At 38.3% G+C, this 24253-nt stretch overlaps 1 protein-coding gene and 1 long non-coding RNA gene across 2 annotated transcripts in view; both read right to left on the reverse strand.

Moving 5' to 3' along the window:
* LOC135084374 (irregular chiasm C-roughest protein-like) overlaps nucleotides 1-5593 on the reverse strand; it is a 55695-nt gene extending 50102 nt beyond the window's left edge. Inside the window, exons 1-2 of the mRNA XM_063979149.1 lie at nucleotides 5554-5593; nucleotides 5407-5487 (exon numbers count right to left, since the gene is read on the reverse strand). Coding sequence (XP_063835219.1) covers nucleotides 5407-5487; nucleotides 5554-5593 — 121 coding nt within the window. The remainder of the gene's footprint in view (nucleotides 1-5406; nucleotides 5488-5553) is intronic.
* A 592-nt stretch (nucleotides 5594-6185) lies between these two features.
* Nucleotides 6186-24253, reverse strand: part of LOC135084620 (uncharacterized) — a 70172-nt gene continuing 52104 nt past the window's right edge. The window contains exons 2-3 of the long non-coding RNA XR_010259905.1: nucleotides 21898-22262; nucleotides 6186-6331 (exon numbers count right to left, since the gene is read on the reverse strand). This is a non-coding gene — a long non-coding RNA (uncharacterized LOC135084620). The remainder of the gene's footprint in view (nucleotides 6332-21897; nucleotides 22263-24253) is intronic.

Consider the following 24253-nt stretch of genomic DNA (forward strand, 5'->3'; position numbering starts at 1 on the left):
GCTTGGCGTTTCGGGCATTCCCGTTGGACCCCCACAAGGGAGGCGTGTAGGGTTCACCGTGTAGGCGAGCTGTCGCTGTAGCGTGATGTCGCGGAAGTCTAAGGCTACGGCTGGATACTCGCGACACCCCACACAGTGGGTATACCCTGTCTTTTTCCCTTTTTAGGGCGCTGGGAGTCCCACACATCACCCTGTCCCCCGGCAGTGGTGACGGTGCGCAAAGCATTTACTCCGCGACAAAAAAAGGGGGGCCCAAAACGAGCTGTGCCTAGGGGCCCCGAGATGGTTAATCCGGCCCTGATTGGCCACACTCTCCGAAGGGACCCCGATCACATCCCTAAGCAGACTCTGGATTGGAATCCCCAAGGAAAACGCAAACGTGGTCGACCCAGGCAAACTTGGCGGCGCATTGTAGCGGACGAGGCGAAGAAGATCGGCAAGACCTGGAGCGAGATCAAGCGAGAAGCTCAAGACCGAACGAGATGGAGGACTGTTGTGGACGCCCTCTGCCCCATCTAGGGGACATAGGACCATAAGTCAAGTCAAGTCAAAATAAATATTGCCTTATTTATTTTAAGCTCTATTATAAGCATTTCATAAAAGCTATTAATAACTCATCAATATCTATAAAAGCAAGAAAGATCAATTCAAAGTTTGGATTTGTAATTGGATTATTAACACCTTCGCTGCGGCAGTAACTTTCTAATACTTTCCATTCCTTCGGTACAAGGTCAGTAAACCTGGTATTAAAACTTACATTGTGGCGGCACAAGGCTTAAAGACCTTGTAATATTTAAGATATATTAATTTTATTTTTGGCTTCATGTTAATAGATATAGTGTTTTTTTTCTTTGAATATTAATAATAATGCATTTATTAACATACACCTGAAGGCGTTCGTGAATAACTTGTTTAGTATAAAAATTATAGCTATATTCAAAATACAAGGCTTATGCACCCTGTGCCGCACTGAAGTAGGGAAGTCTGGTGGGTATTCTAGGGATGTGAAATACAAATATCGATAGTTTAAATTAAGTTTTAATAAAAAAATAAAAAAGTAACAAACAAAGATGTTTTAATAATTTAGTCTAAATATTTTACAAATAAGACATACGTGCATAAATACTTAAATAAGCTATATTTAAAGAAAACATATTATTTAATAACATTTAGTTACAACTTCAAATGTTTGTCACGAAAAACATTATTTAAATTACCAATAAATCGTGTAGCAAATTAAATTATAATCAATTTGCAGTTTTGATTTTGTTTGTTTCTCTTGACGCCATGTCGACATGTGCGTTTCTTACGAATGCGAGGCAACACTGGCTGCACGAAGCTAGCGTGGGGTGCGGTACCAGGTGCGCAGGGTACAAGGTGCTTCGACCTGGTTTCGCATTGTGAAGACATTTTATTACTTCCGTGCGGTACCAGGTCTAAAAACCTGGTATTAAGGTAGGTACATCATTGGATTCTATTTTAAGAATACATCATAGATATATATTCATCACTTTCCTACACCGGACCCAATTGAAGTTATGCCTTTCGCACGACAAGGAAGACTATAATTTTCTTAGCCGCACGGTAAGCGAGACGTACACAAGGTCTATAGACCTGGTTTCGCACTCAACGTGTTAAGCTACTCGTCTGTGATATTTGATTCATCTCGAATTTCTAAGTTTTCGTCGATTTTCTGACGAGATTAGAAATAAAATGCTTGTATAATAGTTTGTATAAATTGATTTCGTTTACGAGTCATTAGTTCAAGAATTTAGTGCTGAAAATGTTCGGATTGTTACTTAAAATGCTTTTAGTTTTTCAGATTGAGAAATATTGTTGTAAAAAAATTTGCTTATTTCTTAAGCACATATAAAAAGATCTTATTTAAGATGTAGATTAGTTTAACTATGATGTCTTTTACAGATAGTAACGGAGCTGCCATAATTATTTTTTCTTTTCTCTCTTTTCTTTTTTTCAAACTTTTCTTCTTCATTATCATCATCGTCAGGTCATTCATTCTCCACTGCAGGAGCACGACCCTCTAGTTCAGGGTTTCCCAATTTTTTTTTTGCCAAGGAACCCTAATTGATTATACTTTTCCTAGCGGAACCCCCGTACTACTCCGCCCGTACGCCCTGCCCCTCCCTTGTGCGTAAACAAGTCGGTGCGAGCGAACAACGTCGGTCACGAAACGTGGGATAATATTTTTTACGGAACCCTTGCGGCCTTTCCACGGAACCCCAGGGTTCCGCGGACCACCTTTCGGGAACCGCTGCTCTAGTTTACCAAAGCAAATATAGGATATTCCCTTCACTCCCCATGCTGGCTAGACGGGAGTCAAAGTTTCCTTAGTTTAGAACTATTTAATGTAACTCGTAATGTAATAGTAAGAAAAAAATATTCACATAACTTTTTATTACTTAATTGAGGGCAAATACAATAAAAATATTATTTCACAAAATAAACTCAGCAAGCCAAGTATCGCTCGTAAAGTATTCCGTAAATTTTGGCATTGAAAATACGGCCCATTATCTTTCCATTCAGCAAAATATGGCAGCGAAAAAGCATAAGTATCGAGATAATTATCCATATTTCACGGTAATTACAAAATTACACAGGTTTTGTAACGACTGTAATAAAACAATGTAACAGTAACGACGAATTCGAATTTAAATTGTTTGCTCTCGAGTTGTTATGGACGTTATTAATTTACGATGTTTAATAGGTGCTTTATTTTAAGTAAAATATTGATCGTTTTTTGTTTACAAAGATGCTACAAACCGCAGCAGGCAAGTAGGCACCCCTACCCATGACGTCAGAGCGTCAAAACGTCTACTAAACGTTTGCGTCAATGTCAAGGGTGGGAGCGATAGATAGAAAGGCGAATTCCTTACAACAGAACTGTGAGTTGTAGATTCTTTTGACGAGCAGGTTGCCACAACTGCAGTAGGTATCCTGTGGTACTCCAGGTCTACTCGTTGTTTAAAATTACCTTTTGATTCAAAAGTTTGAATCCCAGATGGAACAGACAAAATAAAAGATAGGCTCATACACCTGACACAATATTTGCAACATTACAGTTGTCAGGTATTTACGATACGTCCAAAGAGAATAATAATTTATGTATTCTGTGGTACTATTACATATTCAAGATCCAATTTCTCCGTTTACTCAAACTAATTATAATAAGTCTTATCCTTTCACAAATAAAGAGTGAAATCCCTTATCAAACTTACCCCCACGCGAATTCAGAAAAACGTAACTATGTAGATCTACTTTGTATATGCCTATAAGACTGTCTGGCTAAAAATATATTCTATTAATCATTTACTAGCGTAGGTAGCATACAGAAATAAGTAAAGGCACATTTTGTTCTGGAATTTTTCGAAATACAGGATGTTGATTTCAATCCTCTACTCACTACTGTATTTAGGGAGTTGATTAAGTAGCTTATTCTGATCACGAATCAGTAAAAAAATTGACTTCGAAAAAAATTTAAAACGAACTTTAGTTAGGAAAAATACCTATTTACACTACCTACTTACGTGGATTCCTTCGGTAGGCTATCTGACATAATAAGCGAGTGATCCGCGTAGCTCGATGGGCGCCGCAGAGTAAACGTATTGCATATTGCAAGCCGCAGTACAGTTGATTTTGCACGGAAAATATTCGCTAAAAATTCCACTTTCGTTTGTAATTTATTTTTTGTTAGATAATGCGTTTATATAAGTCATAATAGATCTCCTAAATAAATATGGCGAGGATTGAAATCAACAGCCTGTATATGTCGTCTGCGAAAATAAATTCCACGTGGATTCAATGAAATACATTTAATTGTTAGCGTTTCAATGGAATTTTTGTCCAAGTCAATGGTCCAAGTAAGATTTACTTGATTCTAAAGAAATGATAATTTCAAAACAAATTCTATTTTGGAAATCTCAGTATTCGTATGAATTCGTAAATGGTAAATAATGAAATAAAAAATAATTTTATGTGCTACGCGAATAAAATATTAAGTAGCTAGTTGTAATACTGTAAGTTTAATAAAATATAAGCTAGTTGTCTTCAATTGCTGGAATCCAAATAAGTAATTCTAGAGCAATGATTACTTTAGCAGTAAGCCTGTAAGGCCTTCATTTCAGTACGAATGTGGACAGGATCTAAATAAAGGGAATTGCTATTTGCGAGTATACGAAGATGCACGATACAATGGATGTGGTAAGTTTTTCTGAATTAATCTGAGATGTTGCTCTCTCTCTCTCTCTGCTCACAAAAATAGGACCCTTTGCTTGAAGTTTGAAGTACATAGTAAAATTCCCTAAACAACCTATATCTGTATATTTCGTCATCATCATCATCATCCTATTCGATGTCGACTGTAAAAAAGTGACATTAAATGTATGCCGGATTGTACAACGCCCCTAGCGGAAACTTTCAAGAACTAAAATTATTTATTTGACGCGCTCGCTAGTGACGACGATTGATGTAAACTCATACTAAGCCGAGTAACGATTAACTCTTCTGATCGTATAGTAATCGTAGAACTGTAATTGTCACGACAACGGATTGTTATTTTATTTTATGACAGCATACAATCCGTTGGATAATCCGGTCGGCCGTGCAGATAGAATTTCGTTCAATGACCCCAACTGTTCTACGGGCGGCCGCAGTGAGTGTGCGAGCGCGACAGCAATATAATTACGCGCGAGCGATAAGGATGGGTAGCTTGGGGTCATTGTACGAAATTCTATCTGCTCGGCGATCGGACTTTAGAATATCTTATATTTTTTGTTATTATCCTTATTATCTCTCTTTTGATTTAAATCATTGTAACATAATGCCGCATCCACACGTATATACATCGCAGGCCTGTCTGCTTTCTGCAAAGAGATGGCTCAAAGGAGCCTGGGCCTAAATAGCCCAGCGCTAGCACTAATGTTACTGAGCTGTTCCTAAAACTACCTTTTGTTTAACCAAGGCTAATGCATATATGAATTGATAAACGTATCTCTTATTCAATATACTTTGGGGATTGGTATTGGTTTCCTATTTTTAGTTTCCCTATTTCGCCCACTTCAATATTTATTTTTACGGATGGTAATACATCCCTTTTCTAGGTACTATTTATATCCACTAGGCGCTACTCAGTAATCTAAACGGAAAAACCGAATTCGAATCCCGCCTCCGCTCGCCTATTGTGGTGAGCCCACTCGTAACACAAACATATTTTAGCTTACCACTAAGGGGTTAACGGGGTTATTGGTAATTTGTATAATAACATAATTCTTTAAAAAAACAATAAAAAAAACGAAAACGCAGACCCTATTAAGGGTAGATTTCACTAATCACATCCTTAGAATATGAATTTTATAGGCAAATATTTAGAAAAACTTAAACCCAACTTACCCCTAGGTCCCGAGCTGACTTGGCACTGATAGAGCGCGTCGTCATCCAGAGTCACTTCTTTGATGTCCAGCGAGTAGTCCCCTGGAATAATATTGTAAGTTTAAAATACGTTTAATGCAAGTAAAACCGTTTAAGTTAAAATCATACCGTGAAATAACCAGCTCTCTAGGGCTTTAGCGAGTGTCATGATATTATTTTTGGTTTATAATATGCTTGTACATCTCTATAAATAATATAAGTAGGTAGTACACAAGTAAGTATTCGAAACTTCTCTGGCAGAAGCTGGATGCGACAAAAGACAAGAAAGAGGCGTACTAAGGGAGGTTTAAGTCCAGCTGTGGACTTCTATTACTTACTAGCTTTCCGCCCGCGGCTTCGCCCGCGTGGAATTTTGTCTGTCACAGAAAAACAATATCGCGAGCGTATTTGCTCACCGTTTAGACCTACCCTGGACTACGACAAACATTTTACAACCAAAATCAGCTCAATCGGCCCAGCCGTTCTCGAGTTTTAATCAGACTAACGAACATCAATTCATTTTTATTTATATAGATAATAACAGTACCATAAATAAAAATTGTATGTTAATTTTGCTTTGCTTGAGTCTGAGATTCATTTCAATACCCAGACAAGTAGTTTTGTATTTTTATGCCATTTATATGGTAGTGACTTAATTGTGATCGTATTTTGAATTTTATACCAAGGATAAATAAAGTAGGAAACAAGGTACTAGTCAATTTTGATTTCTACATAAAGAGGGTTTCTAAATCCCACCTTCTTCATCGCTCCCGATCATCTTATACCGCTCGTATCCGTTCAGGTGCCGATGCGTGCCCAGTCCGAAGTCGTCTTTAGTCCACTGCAACTGGCCAGCTTTGTTCTCCACCCTGCACGGGAGAGTCACCCTGGATCCTACCACCGCACTCTGCAATAAAGAACACATTCCTTTAACACAACAAATACATTGAAGTCAATTTGGGAGTCTTGAGACTTTAGATTTCGTTGCGGGTTGGCAGAGTAACTTTTGCCATCTATTATTAATTTCAGTTGATGTAATCTACACGATATTTGAAACTAAATTATAAATGTGAAAGTTTGTATGGATGTCTGGATGTTAACATGTTTGTTACTCTTTCACGCAAAAACTACTGAACGGATTTTGATGAAACTTTATAGTAGCTAGGTATTATTGTTTATGGCCCATAATAACCTATAGGCTATAAAATGTGACGATCTGTGACAAACTAAATTTCACGCGGGTGAAGCCGCGGACAAAAGTTAGTCCTAAACTAAATTAAATTAAATCGAAATAAAATTCTACTCATTTATTACAGAAAAACTAGAAAAACTACTAAAACATTAGAAATGTGTATTTGAGTGAATTTCGCTGTGTTTCGCAATGAGGATCAGTACTGTTGTAGTAAATTCAATAAAACTAGTATCTACGTTAATCTTTAAGACATAAGAAAGATATATCTTTTTGAATTATCCAAATCGGACCATTACTTACGAAGATATTAAGTAATAAACATAGGCCGTTTTTGCCGCTAAAAGTCAACGTACGCAGGGCCGCGTGACGTCACTATATCCGAATCGAGCGCAGCCGGCGTACTATTGGGATGGAAAATATTTTTTTCCAGCTAAACTATCAGTTTTAGAAAAAAACTTTTAATAACATTTCTTCAACAAAATAAAGTAACCTATCGACCAGTAATTTTTAAAAATAAAAATTGTGAAAAATAAGTATCGCTATGTCCAAAAACCAAATTTTTATAGGATTCGATGGAATGCGGAGACGCGGTTGGGGAGAGTGTAACTTTATGATTGTTTGTATTGAACATAATAATACATAATATGAGTGCTAATACCCAGTTTCTGGCCTAGAGGGGGGGGGGGGGGGATAAGTCATACCCAGCTTATAGCCTGGGGGGAGGGGCAAGCCTTACCCAGCTTCTGGCCTTGGTAAGAGGGGGGAGAGGCAAGTTATGCCCAGTTTCTGGCCGAGAGGGAGTCATACCTAGCTTATGCTTATGGACTGGGGGGAGGGGCTAGCCTTACCCAGCTTCTAGCCCGGGGGGAGGAGGGGGGGGTCAAGTCATAACCAGTTTCTGGTTCTGCCTGGGGGGGGGGGGGTTAGTCATACCCAGCTTCTGGCATAGGGGGAGTCATACCCAGCTTCTGGCATAGGGGGAGTCATACACAGTTTCTGGCCTGGGGGGGGTAAATCATACCCGACTTCTGCTGGCCGAGGGGGAAGTCATGCCCAGCTTATGACCTGGGGAGAGGAGAGGGGCGGGGGAGTCATACCCAGCTTCTAGGCTAAGATTAAATAGATTTCCAGGAGGGAGCAGCTGGCCCGCCCATGAGAACGGCGAATAGATAGGTAGGTACGTAGGTTTAACTCAGAAAAACTAAATAACAGGTAGGTATTGCGTGTACATCGAAATGATCTTCATAGCAATGTCTTGTAGCCTAGGCAGAGTGTATCTGCCTCAGCTATACTTATTGTTAGAAGTAAATAAATTAATACTTATACATTTTTATATTTTACTTGGACGAAGATATGACTCTAACAACACTTATGAACACTTTATTTGAATAAATCGCCAAATATACCACCGCGAAGACCCCAATCGCGTCTCCGCGTTCCATTGAATCGTATGAGCGTATGGATTTTTTGCGATATTTTTCACAATTTCTATTTAAAAAAATTACCTATCGATAGCTTACTTTATTCTGATGAATAAATGTCATAACAAGTTTTTCTCTAAAACTGATAGTTTGGCTAGAAAAAAATATTTTCTATCCACGCAGTACGCCGGCAGCGTTCGGATCGGATATAGTGACGTCATCGGTCCCGCGCCGGGCGGTCAGTGAACTTTTTTAGTAATTTGGCCATAACTTCGACAATTTTTGTCGTAGAACAAAAATTTTTGGACTGTGTATTAAGGATTTCTTAGACCTATAAATCTGCATTCACAGCTAAAAATCGAAATGATCCTCATTGAGTATTCACTTTAAAGACCAAGTTTGCGATCTAGTAATTATGTAAACAAAAAAACTATCGTTTACTCAACTGTGCCAGAAGAAGGGCTATGTTTTTGATAAACAATTATTCGTTTTGCATATTAAAGCAAGATATATAAGGTGTTATTTTTTGTACTGATCATACTTTACCAAGGCATCTAATAAAATCATACAAATACAACCCAAGTGTTTTTAAAAAAAAATTCAGGCTAGTTTTTGTTTTTACTTTTCCTAACAAAAAAAAGATATTATTTTTACAACCATCCTGTCTTCACTCACTGCCTCTCTCTCTTTCTTTACTCATTTCATTCATACGAGTACGAACAATGGCCGCGCGCGTTCATTCAACGTTCACACACATAAAGGTTAGATTACACTAAGCCTACGTTACCAAAAAATATCACTCGTGAGTATGTACGATGTTACGTCATGTTAATAGGTACTACGCGCTGGGAGAAACAAAATCTAGCTACATAAGTAGGTAAATAAGTGTATTTTCATTAGTGTAATAGTGGGGGACTTTTCCAACGAACCGAGGCGAATCATCCGCGTTAAACTAGAAATTTAAAAAAGGATAGAAATTGGAATTCAATATCTACGGTTTCGTAATGCCTACGCAATTTATTTAGAGACGTAATAAAAAATTTATAGGTACATACCTATTACTACTTCGCTTCGCTTCAGTGGAAATGCACCCTAATATTGAATATGAATAGGTGTTGTAAATAAAACTCACTGATCAATTTTTCTGGTTTTAATTCCTAAATTATGATTTGCCATCACACTTTAGATTCATTGATTTTACTTATTCACACATTTACCTATTTTGAATGTTGTTATTTAAAGTTCCTAGGTTATTATTACACTAATCACAATACATTTTGAACGTCAAGCCTTTATTGAATGTTCACGTAAACACTGTCTTGCACTGTCTAATCTAGCCACGATCGAATTGAGGTAATGCTTTCGGGCTGCACACTTGCTTGCTGTTCACTAGACACCACGTCGGATGTTGTATTCACAATTCGCGCACTAACTTTTTTACGGAAAAAGTCCCTTTCGCGTAAACAAGCACTCATCTGTCCAAATCACACTGTAGGTATGTACCTAGGTAGACTTCCGCAATAACCATCGATAGAACTCGGTCGCGGTCGTGGCCCTCTGGCAACAACTCCTTGATAAGGCATTCCGTATTTTTACGCAAAAGCCGCCGTCTGCGGCGCTCGCATCTGGGTACCGCCAGCACTGTGCCGGTGATTGAAATTGAAATCCAGAACTTCGTCCTCGAAGCGCACGGGATCTCGTCAAGTCAGGATACGGCTGCGCTCCGGCCAGTTAGTGTGCCCGAAACATAATTTCACCAGCGTTTTGTTATTGATCAAGCGCGGCATTGTAATAACTCGCACATACACTGCAACACGTTTGGGCGCATTGGACGGACTGGTACGATTATTTATGTTGTTGCGCTCCCGCATGCCGATCGGCGGCTCGGCGCGGGCTGTGGGCGCGGAGCGACTGGCAGCTATATCAATATGGCCGACTCACGCGGCGCGGCACGTGGCAGCGGTCGTTGCCCTCGGCCGGGCCGGCTACTACGATAGTGCGTAAACGAATACCGCGCTCAAAGGATGATTTATTTTTTATTTTTTTCGAAACATTCTTTGTCGTTTTACTCGAAAACTAGCCTGAATTTTTTTTTAAAAACACTTGGGTTGTATTTGTATGATTTTATTAGATGCGTTGGTAAAGTATGATCAGTACAAAAAATAACACCTTATATAATAATAATAATAATAAAATAAATGTTTATTTTCTCTTCACAAAGGTAACAAAGAATAATGGGCACTACAATATTGTGAATGTTACAATAACAGAACCTTTGCGAGAGACTGGTGTCTAAACTAGGGTAATCCCTGTGTGATAGATCACCAGGCCCTCAACTTGCTCCTTGAACTTAACAATCTGACCAAATAAACACGCGCAAAGTGCGAAGAGAGATCACAAGTACTTGCACATCACTATACATAAAAATACTTGATACTGTTAGTAATATTAAGTGCGTTATGTGAGTGTGTGAGTTTTGTGTGTCAGGCATGTGTAGTATGAATGAGCCCTCATAGCAAAACCTTCAACAAATCCTCAGCCTCACCATAGTCCAAATTCAACAGCCACTCAAGTATCAGTTTTTTACATGCATACTTTGGTAATGAGTAGAAAGATAATATTTTGTTCAATTTATTATATAAATATGGGCCAAGGAAACAAAAAAATCTATGCGATAACTGTGTACGTAATTCCCTGCTGGGGCAAACCTTGTATTCCCTTCTAGTGCCTTTAAGATAATTATTGTATTGTAGGCAAGAATGTTGAAGCAGAACAGTGTGCAGTATAAAAAGTTTTCGAACCGAAAGTACATTACAGCGTGAGTAAAGATCCTTCGTTGGAAAGAGAAACGGCAAAGAGTTGCTCACTTTCAAAATTGCACGTTGAGCCCTCTCCAAATGCAACATTGATGATTTAGGTGCACCGCCCCATGAGGTTATACAATATGTCAACAAGGATTGACATAATGCATAATAAACCATTTTAATTACATCTGTGTTGGCGACTCGGCGGAGATTCCTAAAAATATACATTAGTTTCCTTATTCGGGTTGTTAATAGAGTAATGTGGGGATTGAAGCTTAAGGTGTCATCTATCATTACTCCTAAGTATTTGATAGTGTTAGTCCTAGAGAGTGTGGGACAAGAACAGTTCACATTATCCACATCCCCCGGGCAGTGGTGAGCTACTATTGACAGAGTGTCCGATTCAGGTAGGGTAGTCTTCCTACTGGCAAATGCTAAATATTTGGTTTTGTCAGTGTTTAGTGTGAGCTTGTTGTGGGTTAGCCATTTAGTAACAGCATTAAATCCCCTTTGCGCTGACTCAAACACATCCGACCACGAATCTCCCTGAAAAAGGAGCGCTGTATCATCTGCGAAAGCGATGATCTTCCCGTTGGCAATCTCGAGCTCGCATAGGCTGTTGACGTAAGTAAGGAAGAGAGTAGGGCCAAGCACACTGCCCTGTGGAACTCCATACGTTACGGGGAGATCATGGCTGCAGTAATTGCCAATCTTCACTCTCTGGTACCTATTCGATAAATAGTCGGCAAACAGTTCCAACTGCACCCCCCTCACCCCAATCCGCTCCAGTCTTTTCAACAAGAGCGGGACAGATACGAGTGAAATATGAAAATAAAACTGTTTTTAGTGCAGTATTAGGAAACGAGTCATTTATATTGTCATCATTAACTATTCTAATGCCCGCTATCTTATAATGATTGCTTCAAGCAAAATTAATAATTAACTAGCTGTCCAACCAAAATAGACATTACACAATGGCTACCTCCCCGGGCCCTTATTTAGATGTTTCCTGTTGGAATAGCTAAATTTCCTAGAAAAAGTGGGAGGGTGTACGCCTACTACTGTTTGATAAAATCCATCCATTACAATTTAGTCCAGGGTTCTGTAAATCAAGAATGAAGCCTTACATTAACTCTATTTTTCTGTTTGTATTTCAAAAACATAACCTTCCTTTTGGCGCAGTTAGGTAAAAAAACATGAATACTTATCTCCAGTTGAAATTAATACTAAAAACTTTCTCTTAAATTTTTTGTCGTCAGGACCTTTGCACTTTATTTCCCAGTGCAGAACAAATTATTGAAAATAAATTGATTTTTAAGTTAAAAATATTTTTTTTTGCATCGGGTTACAGGGTGTTTTTGATCACATTGAGACCATGGAGCTTATTAAACAAAATCACCCTGTATATGTAACTAAACAGAAATTAAGATGGTACCAAATAACGATAACGATATAGATTCCTCCAGAGAAATAACGGTAATAGCGAAGACGTTATCCAACCGTGCCTCGGGCAAGGAATTTTTAATATCATCGTCGTCAATACAAGCCTTTTCTGTGTCAACTTTAGTTAGCGAAAGAATAATATTGGGTGTGTAAGGGCTAGCTCACATTCGATATGTACTGATGTTATAATCGACTTTGCAAGTTTAATAAATACACTACGGGACTATTCCCACCTCTCGTTACCACCGCTGCGACTCCTGTGTAGCCAGGATTTACAGCTTGACCGCCAATAGAAAAGGTACCTACTACTAGTAAGTCCTCCCAAACCCATCTAACCAGCACGGGAAGTGTAGACCAAATCGTCCATTTGCTCCTGGTAAATTAGAGAGTTGTTCTCTTGCAGACTAAATGATGATGAAAACTAGAACTGTCACATCAACAATCTACCTACTGTCTCATCTACAATCATTATCCATTTGATTTCATACACTCTTTCTACGTAATTCAGCTAAGTTAGGGAATATGAATTTTCTGAGGTTTCGACCAAACAAGAGTATTAATCTTATAATAAACTTGCCATTTTGACATATTTCCCATAACTAAAACTGTCAATGTGCCAGTTGTACCAGGAGTTCTTCTTCTTCTTTTTTGATGATGTTGGCAATACACGTCGAGGTCGACTTGATTTGTACCATTTTCAAGTATATAAGTGATACGAGTTACAAAATGAGATCAAGTAATGATATAATAAAGGATGATAGATGATACCCCTTCCCACCCTTTGAGTCTCAGTAAAGTTGTGGTGCTTTACTGAGACCTCCTATGGACAACTTGAGAGAACCAGAAGAATCACGATGCACTGTTCTGCTTCACTTGCCCACACCCATGCACGTTCACGAACACTCAATGGTTTATAATCCACCATTATTACACATTAATAGTCGCCCACACACGAATTTGAGGAAATAAAACAAAATCATGTTTTTTCTTCCAAGCTTCGATGATTTTACATTCGACCCTGGAATCAGGAATGCTAGAGACATTACGGTCGGTGCTTTAGTTGTGTAAATGCAAATTCGGTTATTATCAAGCAGGTGGAGGTAGTGACATATGGCACTGTTTGATGTATGTTTGACATTAAAGAAGCAGCATCCAGCTGCAGAGATGGCCTTGGATCTTATGAATTTAAATTGCAATTATTTTTGCTAAATTAATCTTTGTGCAGTTTTTAAATTAAGATTTTGTCATATAAGTTAAAATTACGCTCTCTTTTAGACTGGGCATAGGGCAAGTTAATGATTTTCTGAAAAATAATATTTTAATGTTTTTATGCTTCAAAGAGCCGTTACTTTTATGGATTGATATCAGACGCTGTTGGTGGTTCATTCGAAAATACACAACACACTTTATTGTGAAGTGGTTACAAATCATAAAGTATGTCCAATAAGACACAAAGCTGCGTCAAGTTTTAGCGACAAAATCGCCTACTTTATCGGAAAGTATGGAGTGTGTCTTGACCCTTATAACAGGGGATTTTGGGAACATTTGATTTATGGAGACCTTAAATTAATATCTCCGGAATCCGTGCTCGGATTAAACGTTTTTATTCAGTAAATATTTTGAGGTAAATAACGATCCGACAGAATAAATTGGAAGTTTATTACATAGGTGCTTTCTGGGAATTGATGTTGAGGTATTTATATTATATGTTCATGGGGTAGGTAGGTACATAGTTTAGTCACGAGTTATTTCGGATAGTACTCATTTAAACCTATTTATTGTCAACATAATGTTGAAAAGTAGCGCAAGAAACTCTGTAGCTAATGTATCTTCTTTTTCAAAGGCTCGCCAAAATTGGTGTAGTCAGCAATATGCGTATTTAAGCAATGGTTAGCGTAACTTTTATTACAATTTTTAACTATTAGGAAAACCCTGTAATGAAGCCTATTTGGAACTAAATATGTAGAAGAATGTTTAAAAATCTTTCTGAAACAGCTGCTGCAAGTCCAGACTCCATTTTTTTGTCAGAGATGGACCACACAAAAGATTAATCAATGGTAATCGATTTCCATTGACCTTTAGTGTGACCATCTGCTGAAAATGACAGATTATTATCTTAAAAAGAACGAATAAAAATGAAACTAAGGTCATTGGGAAGATTATTTGAGAAGCAGGTGTTGACACAGATTAATAAATTCATTTGGAAATGGAAGATTTATGTACTGTTGATTTATCTAATGTGTTAACATCCACAAAGTGGACAGATGACCTTACAAAGGTTGCAGAAAGGCGCTGGATGCCGGTAATTCTAGAAATCATTGGGGAAGGCCTATGTTCAGCAGTGGACATCATAATTATGGCTTAAACAATTAATTGTTTTTGTTACATGTATGTGGTCCTACGTAATGTGACATTACATTATGTAAACACTATCTATAGACCCAATATACTGAACTGTCCTATCCGTGACATTGACAGCGGGACATTTTCCGATTTTTGCAATGATGGGAATCATATACCTAATTGAACGATGGTGGCGTCCGCCTGTCAATGAGTTTGGTAGGACAGTTCAGTTTAGGTCATCTAATATCAAACCGATCAAGAAGAATACTCGTAATACTTATTATGGGGGAAAATTAGAGAGTGCTTTCTGGAAAGCGTATTTTTTTATAGAAAACTCATTTCTATTACTTTTTTGACTGAGCAAAATTCTCACGGGCGAAATCGAGTGCACTAATTATTATAAGCAAACGCTTCTTCCTCCGTTTTTATCTTAATCTTCCAAAGCATCACAATGTTTTTCCATAAGAAAATTATTTTATGAACCAAGTAAGAACAAGTGCGCTGAAAACTTTGAGCTAGACTTTTTTATCTAAAGACAAACTACCCTTTTCGCTGGTCGGTCAACTTATTACATGCACTTTTCAGAATTGAATTTTATTTTTATGTTTGATGGAGCGAGAAAAAGTTACTAAAAATGTAACTAATTTTATAACTAGCTTTTGCACGTGACTTTCCATTTGGCAAAGAAGCTCTCCCCTCCTAAAAAGCGGGATAAAAACTATTCAATGTTTGTTGGGTCTCAAACTATGTCTTTACCAAATTACATCAAAATCAGTTCAGTGTTTTAAGAGTGAAAGGAAACTGTATTATTATGCGTGAAAATGTCTGAAAATACACATAGAAAGAGTTTCTTTCGCATTTCTAAATTAGGACGGAAAGTACTATTTCACGAATCGTTTTATTATTCTTTCATGGATAGATTTTTGTTTTCAAATAAACAGTTTATACTATAATAATTGGAACTGGAATGGAGGCCGCGTACCGGAAAACGCAGCGTGGGACGTCCACCTACAAGGTGGACCGACGACATCGTAAAGGTAGCAGGCAAGCGCTGGACGCAGGCCGCTACCAATCGATCAACATGGAAAGCATTGGGGGAGGCCTATGTTCAGCAGTGGACGTCCTATGGCTGAAATGATGATGATGATGATGATTATAATATTTTATTATTATTTTTTATATATATCAAACCTCTAAAGGTCTACTATATCAATCAGAAGAGCTTTATTTAAGTACTTATACAGTTGTATACATTATCTATACGTTAGTGAAATTGTTTTCATCAGTCCATTAACGCAGTTTCAGCACACACAAAACCAAACGATGAGTTAAATTAATTCATTGTTCAAAATGGTTTATTCTTTTTACGATAAAATGTTGAATAACTAAAAATAAATTTTAAGCGAGCGTTTCATAGGATATTCGCATTCGTTTATATTTTAAAATAGATAAGTAAATTTGCATTTAAAGTAAACAATGAACGGTTTATCATTCAAAATAAAATATTTTTTTAGCATTTTCGCTCTTAGCCTGCTTTTAAAATGAAAATACATATGTCGGCTCGTCAGGGATTCGAACCTCAGATATTGTGGGCGAAATAGGGTATCGTGCAATGAGAATGAGACTTGTGTTCTAACACTTTTAATAATCGTCAAACAGAGTTCAAAATCAGCACTTAGTTCTTAGTACTACAATCTAGACTTCGTCGAGCGATAAAATAGGCACTAGATGAAACGTGGGACAGTTCCGTGACGATGTCTTCTCTTGTCGGCGTCCGGAGCGAAAGTGAGTTCGATCCGTCCCGCCGTGACCGTTACGACTCTGTCGAAGCGCGCCAAAGCGGTGTTGCGCCGATTCGCCGCTAGGTGGCGCACTTGCGTTTCACTTTAGTGTCCGTACTCATGACCGCCTGCGACACGGCCATCCTGCGTGTCACACGTCCTCGTGTGATCATCTGAAAAAAACCAAAAGAACAGCACAGTATCCGCTCGGCCAATCCTATTTCAAGCAACTTATGTGCTTTCAGAAATGAGGAAACTAAACTTTCAGTACTACTAGATACTCTTTCTACTACTAGTTACTCTTTCTACTACTAGTTACTCTTTCTACTACTAGTTACTCTTTCTACTACTAGTTACTCTTTCTACTACTAGTTTACTATACTCTATCCACTCTTCCAAATAAAATCCATCCAAGTAGATGTCTAGTGTCACTAACTAGTAACCACAATAGCAAACTATTAGAAACTACCTAGCTTTTAGGAATCCAATCACTACTAATCACAATTCCTAATAATTGCTACATTGAAGTCGCCGAGACCATGTGGTACATCATCATTACCAAAAATTACTTCAAAATCAAATGAGCCCCAGGTGTCACAATTAGCGGTCCACATTTTGCTACCCTAGCTCGAGAGCCTAAGTCAATCAACCAATGACTTTATGATATTAGTTACACAAGGCCAGATCCTACTGCACCACCCAGAAATATAGCACTACCGAATTCCCACGGACTACTCAGGGCAGATACCGGTTTCTAATAGGCTACGGCTACGATATTCTGATACAGTCTCCGACCCATATGACCTTTGCTACACGGCAAGATCGGACTGTACCACCCAGGACTACCACACTACCGAATTCCCACGGACTACCCCACATAGCAGACACCGATTTCCAACGGGCTACGGCTACAGCATCATCCTGGTACAATCTCCGACCAAACAATTGAGAAACCTGTGCTTGTAATTAACTAGATGGAACTTAGTCATCCAACTCATTTCCCTCACAATCTCAATAGGTACTGGGCCTTCAGGGGTCTTCCTAACATGATCATGTGAATACTCAATACACGTTTGTTAATTAGGGATCTTATAACATAACGGTCACCATCATAGATTTCCACAATTTGAAACGAAGGTAGATGGGTTGACTCATTATAAAGTGGGTCAGACATGGCGGGAAAACTCGAAATATTAGTCTCTATTTGCAGTATAGACGTCTATTCCCACAGTCAATTAGAATTTAATACGAAATAATCAACGATCAGTTAGATTTTAACGGATGACTATTCGGAAACGCGGCAGGTGCGATACAGCGAGACACGTACCACACGTACGCTACTATCTACCTAGCGATCGCTTGATACATATCAAAACACAATAGAGATTAAGGTCCATCAAAACTCAATAAACTACATCATCATAATAACTAAGGTCAGCAAAGCAGTAAACAATACTCTTCATCTCCATCCGATTGTTTCTTACACCATATCACAAACATGGGCTACCTCCATCCGGTACCCGAATACAACACATCATGGGCTACTTTCATCCAGTACCCAAATACAACACAATCATGGGCTACCTCCCTCCGGTACCCGAATACAAACAATCCGGTGGACTCACAGCGATCGTTTACACTTCCCCGCCAAACGCATGCCATTCACAGTCATGGCCGCACTGCTACGGGAAATCAAGCCCGATTTACGCTTACGACTACGAATGCACGGGAGATGCAAGCAATCTGAGTGACTTGCATACTACGATACTGAGAAAAAGAACTTTAAAATAATTGAGCTTTGATCGACTAATCCTTCAACTGGTTTAAGGTCCATCTCCATATGAATGTAGGGGATTCATTATCATCCATGAAAAAGCAATGTACCTCCATCAAGTACACTCATCATCTACCAAATACTTTTTCTAGCATTTTTGTACTACATTAGACACGTCTACCTCAGGCGTTCTAATTTCATTGCAATCCAATGTTCATAATTACACTACCAATCGCTACCATAATCACTGCTATTAAAACATGAAAGTAAACTAACTCAATTCTAATTATTTTCTAAAATCGACACTTGATACATTATCAACTCTAATAACATAGAAGTAGCCAGGGCTATGTAACATGATCATTAACTTCAACACTTCAATAATCTTAGTCACTAATAAATTCGTAGGACACTCGAGTATCTCTATATGCCACAGTAATCACCATTACTGAAACTGTACCATTAAGTACCATCACAACACTGTGTGCATCACCCACGGACTACACACTACGGTCTACCAAGACCACGTCCTCTGCCACCGTGTGCATCACTCACCGACTACACACCACGATTTACGGCTCAAGAGCAAAATCGAGTTCCCATTACAGAAAAATAATCATCATCACCACAACTGTGATCAGCATGTACCTCGACTTCAACTTTAGACTGGTACATAACCCTATGGCATTCTTCTCAATTGATCATGAATAGTAGGTACGCAAGTGCAAAGTGGCAAGGCTGCTAGTTTCCTAAGATGAAATCTTATTTTAAGCTCACCGCCCGTATTCTACTAAACGAGTACCTACAAGGTAAACCGACAAGGAATTCAGGAAGTCTATTTAAGCAATTCTAATAGTTTTAGTCTATTTACATCCGTCACGTACGTCCGTATCGATAATATTCACATCAGTGGTGAACCTACCACCTAGGAACCAAATAATTTACAATAACATCTTCATTCAACGTAAACTCAGCTGAGGTCACGCGTGATTGAGCACGTGACGTAATTTATTGCATGTTCTTAACGGCCCCCTTTTTTGATAACATTTGTACCACTGAGCCAAACCAAAAATTATTTTGAATCAAGATTAAATTATCACTTGATTGGACGTAATAGTAATTTGCAAACAACTACCTTTTACCAGATGGTAAAACATGAAAATTCATCAACTGAAAACTACCTTTGTCCTATAAATCGTACTTTAACGAAAATACTAGAGAAAAGCCAAAAAGTACAAGTGCCTTTTAGTCAAATTTAAAGAAAGCATCATGAATAGTAGGTATGTAAGTGCCACAAATTTGAAAGCCATCCCTGTGACTCTCAAAATGAGTGAATGTTATCCCTGTAACAATCACTAGTAATCATCCCTGTGATTACAATTGCAATTATCCCTGTAACTGCACAATACACCCCAAGTCATCCCTGTGACTATAGGTTTCAAAATAAAGTAATCATCCCTGTGACTACTGTTGCAATTATCCCTGTAACTGCACACTACACCCCAAGTCATCCCTGTGACTATAGGTTTCAAAATAATGTAATCATCCCTGTGACTACATTACTAATCGCAATCATCCCTGTGATCACGATATCGTCATAAGTCGAAAGTCTATGGTCCGTCATCAAGTCAAAATTATGTAATCATCCCTGTGATTACATCACACATCGCAATCATCCCTGTGATTACGAACATAGTGGTAGTCATCCCTGTGACTATCACTCAGTGGCCTCTACATCACTAATATCATTACTCAAATCATCGTTATTACTAATCAATCGGCACTCGACTGATGGGCATTCCTCCAATTCGATCGTTAATCATTACACAACATAAAATGTATTCTGTGCTGACTACTTGTGTTTGACCTATACCGGTCATTACAGTAACATTATTGAAACGTCTGCCACTCAATCTTGGCGACAATCTTTAACCAACAACAACAAGTATTCAGCAAAAGAATCAAATGAAAAACAATATCGCTCACCCTTGTGATCCAAAGTACTCGCGGGCAACCTCGTTCCGCGCCGCGCCGGTCCAATGTTCTCCACTTGACCGCCGCCGCCGGCCATTGCCGTGAGCTTGACCACCACCCCGCGCCAGTCCAATGCTGTGAGCTGATCCTCCAACCTTCTGGCCGATTATTTTCCGGGCATACCCTCAGCTCGACTTTGACACCACTACCCCGCCCTCAGCGCGGTACTAGCCCACCGGGTGAGACGACATTGGTCGAGGCCCAGTGAACGACCAGCGAGCGAGCGGTTCCTGGATGCCAAAGGAGCTTGCCGGTAGTAGGTATAGGTAGGTATCTTCTTATTTTGTTGGTCCAAAATAGCACGTCGCAAATGTTGGCCTCTTCATTAACGTGTTGGTATCAATATCGTTGAAAGTGATCTCAATTGCACGATTCGATCCCAATTCTGATGTCGGCTCGTCAGGGATTCGAACCTCAGATATTGTGGGCGAAATAGGGTATCGTGCAATGAGAATGAGACTTGTGTTCTAACACTTTTAATAATCGTCAAACAGAGTTCAAAATCAGCACTTAGTTCTTAGTACTACAATCTAGACTTCGTCGAGCGATAAAATAGGCACTAGATGAAACGTGGGACAGTTCCGTGACGATGTCTTCTCTTGTCGGCGTCCGGAGCGAAAGTGAGTTCGATCCGTCCCGCCGTGACCGTTACGACTCTGTCGAAGCGCGCCAAAGCGGTGTTGCGCCGATTCGCCGCTAGGTGGCGCACTTGCGTTTCACTTTAGTGTCCGTACTCATGACCGCCTGCGACACATATTAAAACAACTAGAACCGCCTGTATCAATGTTATTAATTTAGTGGTAAAACTCATAAAGGTAGCGGGAAGGCGCTGGATGCAGGCCGCCACCAACCGGCCATTGTGGAAATCATTGGCTGAAAATGATGATTTTGAGTAGAACAAGACCATCATACCAAAAAATGCGGGGAGCGCAGGTCATTGTGAAAATTCCTGTTGGAGGCCTGGGCTCAGGGACGATCTATAATAATTCATCATCATTATCATCATCGTTTTAGCCATTAGGTAGGTATAGGACGTCCACTGTTAAACATAGGCCTCCCCCAATGATTTCCAAATTGACCGGTTAGTAGCGGCCTGCACCCAGCGCCTTCCTGCTACATTTATGAGGTCGTCTGTCCACCTTGGTGGACGTCTTTTGGTTATCTATACTTATAATAAATCTGTAGAGAGGTCAATTCTGTACATGAAATATATTTTCAAAATAACTATCAGAGGGTGATTAGTGATCGATACTGATGCCAAAAATGCAATCAATAAAATTTTTGTCTGTCTGTCTGTCTGTATGTTCCTTATAGAAACAAAAACTACTTGACGGATTTTAACGAAACTTGGTACAATTATTCTTCGTACTCCTGGGCAGGTTATAGGATACTTAGGAATTCCCACGGGCACGGGAATTAGCGGGAAAATCCTTTTGTATGAAAAATATAAACTGCTTAAGTTAGACGCTTGAAATTTGGCATGCTACCTGCATTAGTAAACTCAAAGCTTAGTTACAACAGGATATTGCAAAATTCCCACGGGAACGGGAGTTAGAGGGAAAAAACATAGGTATGAAAAAATCTAAACCGCGTAAGATAGATGAAGGGGGTAAAACGGGATCCACGCGTACGAAGTCGCGGGCGGCCGCTAGTAAAGAATATGTTTTTACATTTAACTTACCTGATCTTGAGGCTCGATAGCAAATCTCTGTTCTTTATGTCCATTCACGCTTGACACCACACAAAACAATACTAAACACTTCACTATAGCAACTCCATTTATCATCCTCAGCAAAAGGAATAATGGATTGCTACTCCTACTAGTAACTTTTGTTTTCATTGTCACAACTTTATCTAATCTCATCATTTTCGGTTCATCACTTATCACCTTAGGTTTATCATTGAGAGCAAGTTTATTGTTTTTATGTATAAAATCGTTGATTTCGTCACATTTTTCTTTATTCCCCATGGTTTTTTGCACTTATTCACATGGACAGCCATATGTTAAACACGTAGGTGTGTTTGTTGAATCCGCTAGTAACACATCTGAAACAAAGAGAGAAATAAAAATTAACATAAATGTTATAGTAAGTATGGAATTTAACAACTAGTTTCGCCCTATGGCTTCGTCCAAGTGTTTTAATATTTATGACTGTTAATTTCCTGAGTTTGAGACAAATGCTAAAACCATCATACCTACTTTTATCTCCTATTTCACCATGTATTATATTTGCGACAAAAAATGGCCAGTCTCCTTTTAAAAAATTATCTTTATTCAAAAATTCATGAAAATTATTCCGTCGGCTTAAAACCATAAAAATTAACCGACACACTTTAGTTTAGATTAAACAAGCAATACATAATGTAAGGTAATTTTAATAACGTTAAAACACTTTTAAGTGAATAGATTCGTTGAAGTCAAACAATGAAAATGAAGTCATTTGAATATTTCAAGCAAACTTAATGGCTGTGGAATAAAAAAGTAAAAATTGGCCAAGTGCATGTCGTGCCAAGCGCAGTGTAGGGTTCCGTAGTCGTCCGTTGTTAACACAATATTTTCAGAAGCAAGCAATTACTTTATCTAAAGTCACTTTTAATATTTTCTTCTAAGGCGTTTTTACTACTTAAGAAATTTTATAATACTTGAGTCAAATGACTATTACTCTAAAACTAACTAATGTACCTATCTTAACCGTTATAGTTTTCCTTGAAAGTTCATGAAAAGCAGAATTATTACGAATTTTTCCAGATTTTTCAAGACAACAGTTTAGTTTTTAGAGGGGGGAGGGACGCCCTACTCGAACAAAAATTGGCATTTCAAACTTTAATAATTTGCAAACAGATCCCTAAATGGAAAAATAGTCTTAGAAACCCCTAAGCCATTTTAAAAGACCTATACAACGATACCCCACACGATGGGGTAGAAGATGATTCATCCCACTTTACATGTAGGGGAGCTCCCTAAAAAAATTTATTTTATTTTATTTTATTTTATCGTTTTGTCGGCGTGATTAATATACATACCTCCACAAAATTACAGCTCTCTGGTGCCAATAGTTTCCAAGCAAAACCTCGGACAGACAGACAGACATAATTATCGAAACTATAAGAGTTTCTTGTCATGACTACGGAACCTTTAAAAACGAAGAGGTTTTTGACAAATTACACGAAATAATATACAGGGTGTTTGGCGCATCGTGTGCCAAAATGATTTGGCTGATAGAATGGGTCATTTCCTATTTTTTCAGCCCTCATAACACGTTCCATGCCAGGCGGCTACTTTTATATTATTTTTTTTAGTAATTTCACCAAAATACCCAAATCGCATCATTTAATTTCGATTTAAAAAAAAACTAGTAGGCTTAGCCTCAAAGTAAATATTTTGTTTTGACGTGCATTGATGTAGGGTTGCATCAAATCTAAATTTACTAGCAAATATCATCCAGTTTTTTTTTAATTCAGCTTTGAAGTTTTTCTAAAAGTTAAAAATGGACTGAACATTTAAGTTCACATGGCTATAAAAAAATAAATAAAAGAGATAGCGATCTTCGGATTTTATCAAAACTTCTCTAGTCTATCCCCATTTAAACGGTATACTAATCTTGTTTAAATAATAACAATAACTTCACAAATTCCTTAAATTAGTGCATTGACTCTACTCGGACTGATTTCCGAAATTTGTGTTTATAGCCCCTTTTGTGTAAATAGCACGTTATTAAACACCTAACAGGTAAAAATTATTTATCTTATGCAATGTAAAAACCTTTACCCTATCGTTTTTTAATGTGGATTTCTTGAAATTAAAGACGAAAATAATTATTTTGATCGTTTATTAATTATTACAAATTTTGTTCAAAATGTCCGCCTCGGCAACGTATACACTCACGACACCTTCTTCTAATTTCGACTGTTGTCGTATGCAGCCACATTTCTCTTTTTATTACTACAAAGGCGTTTTCTATTCGTTGTTGTAGTTCTTCTATTGTTTGAATCCGTTACGTACACCAGTTCTTTAGCTCGTCCCCAGACGTAAAAAT

Source organism: Ostrinia nubilalis, chromosome 26 (assembly GCF_963855985.1).
Source record: "Ostrinia nubilalis chromosome 26, ilOstNubi1.1, whole genome shotgun sequence".
Lineage (NCBI taxonomy): Eukaryota > Metazoa > Arthropoda > Insecta > Lepidoptera > Crambidae > Ostrinia > Ostrinia nubilalis.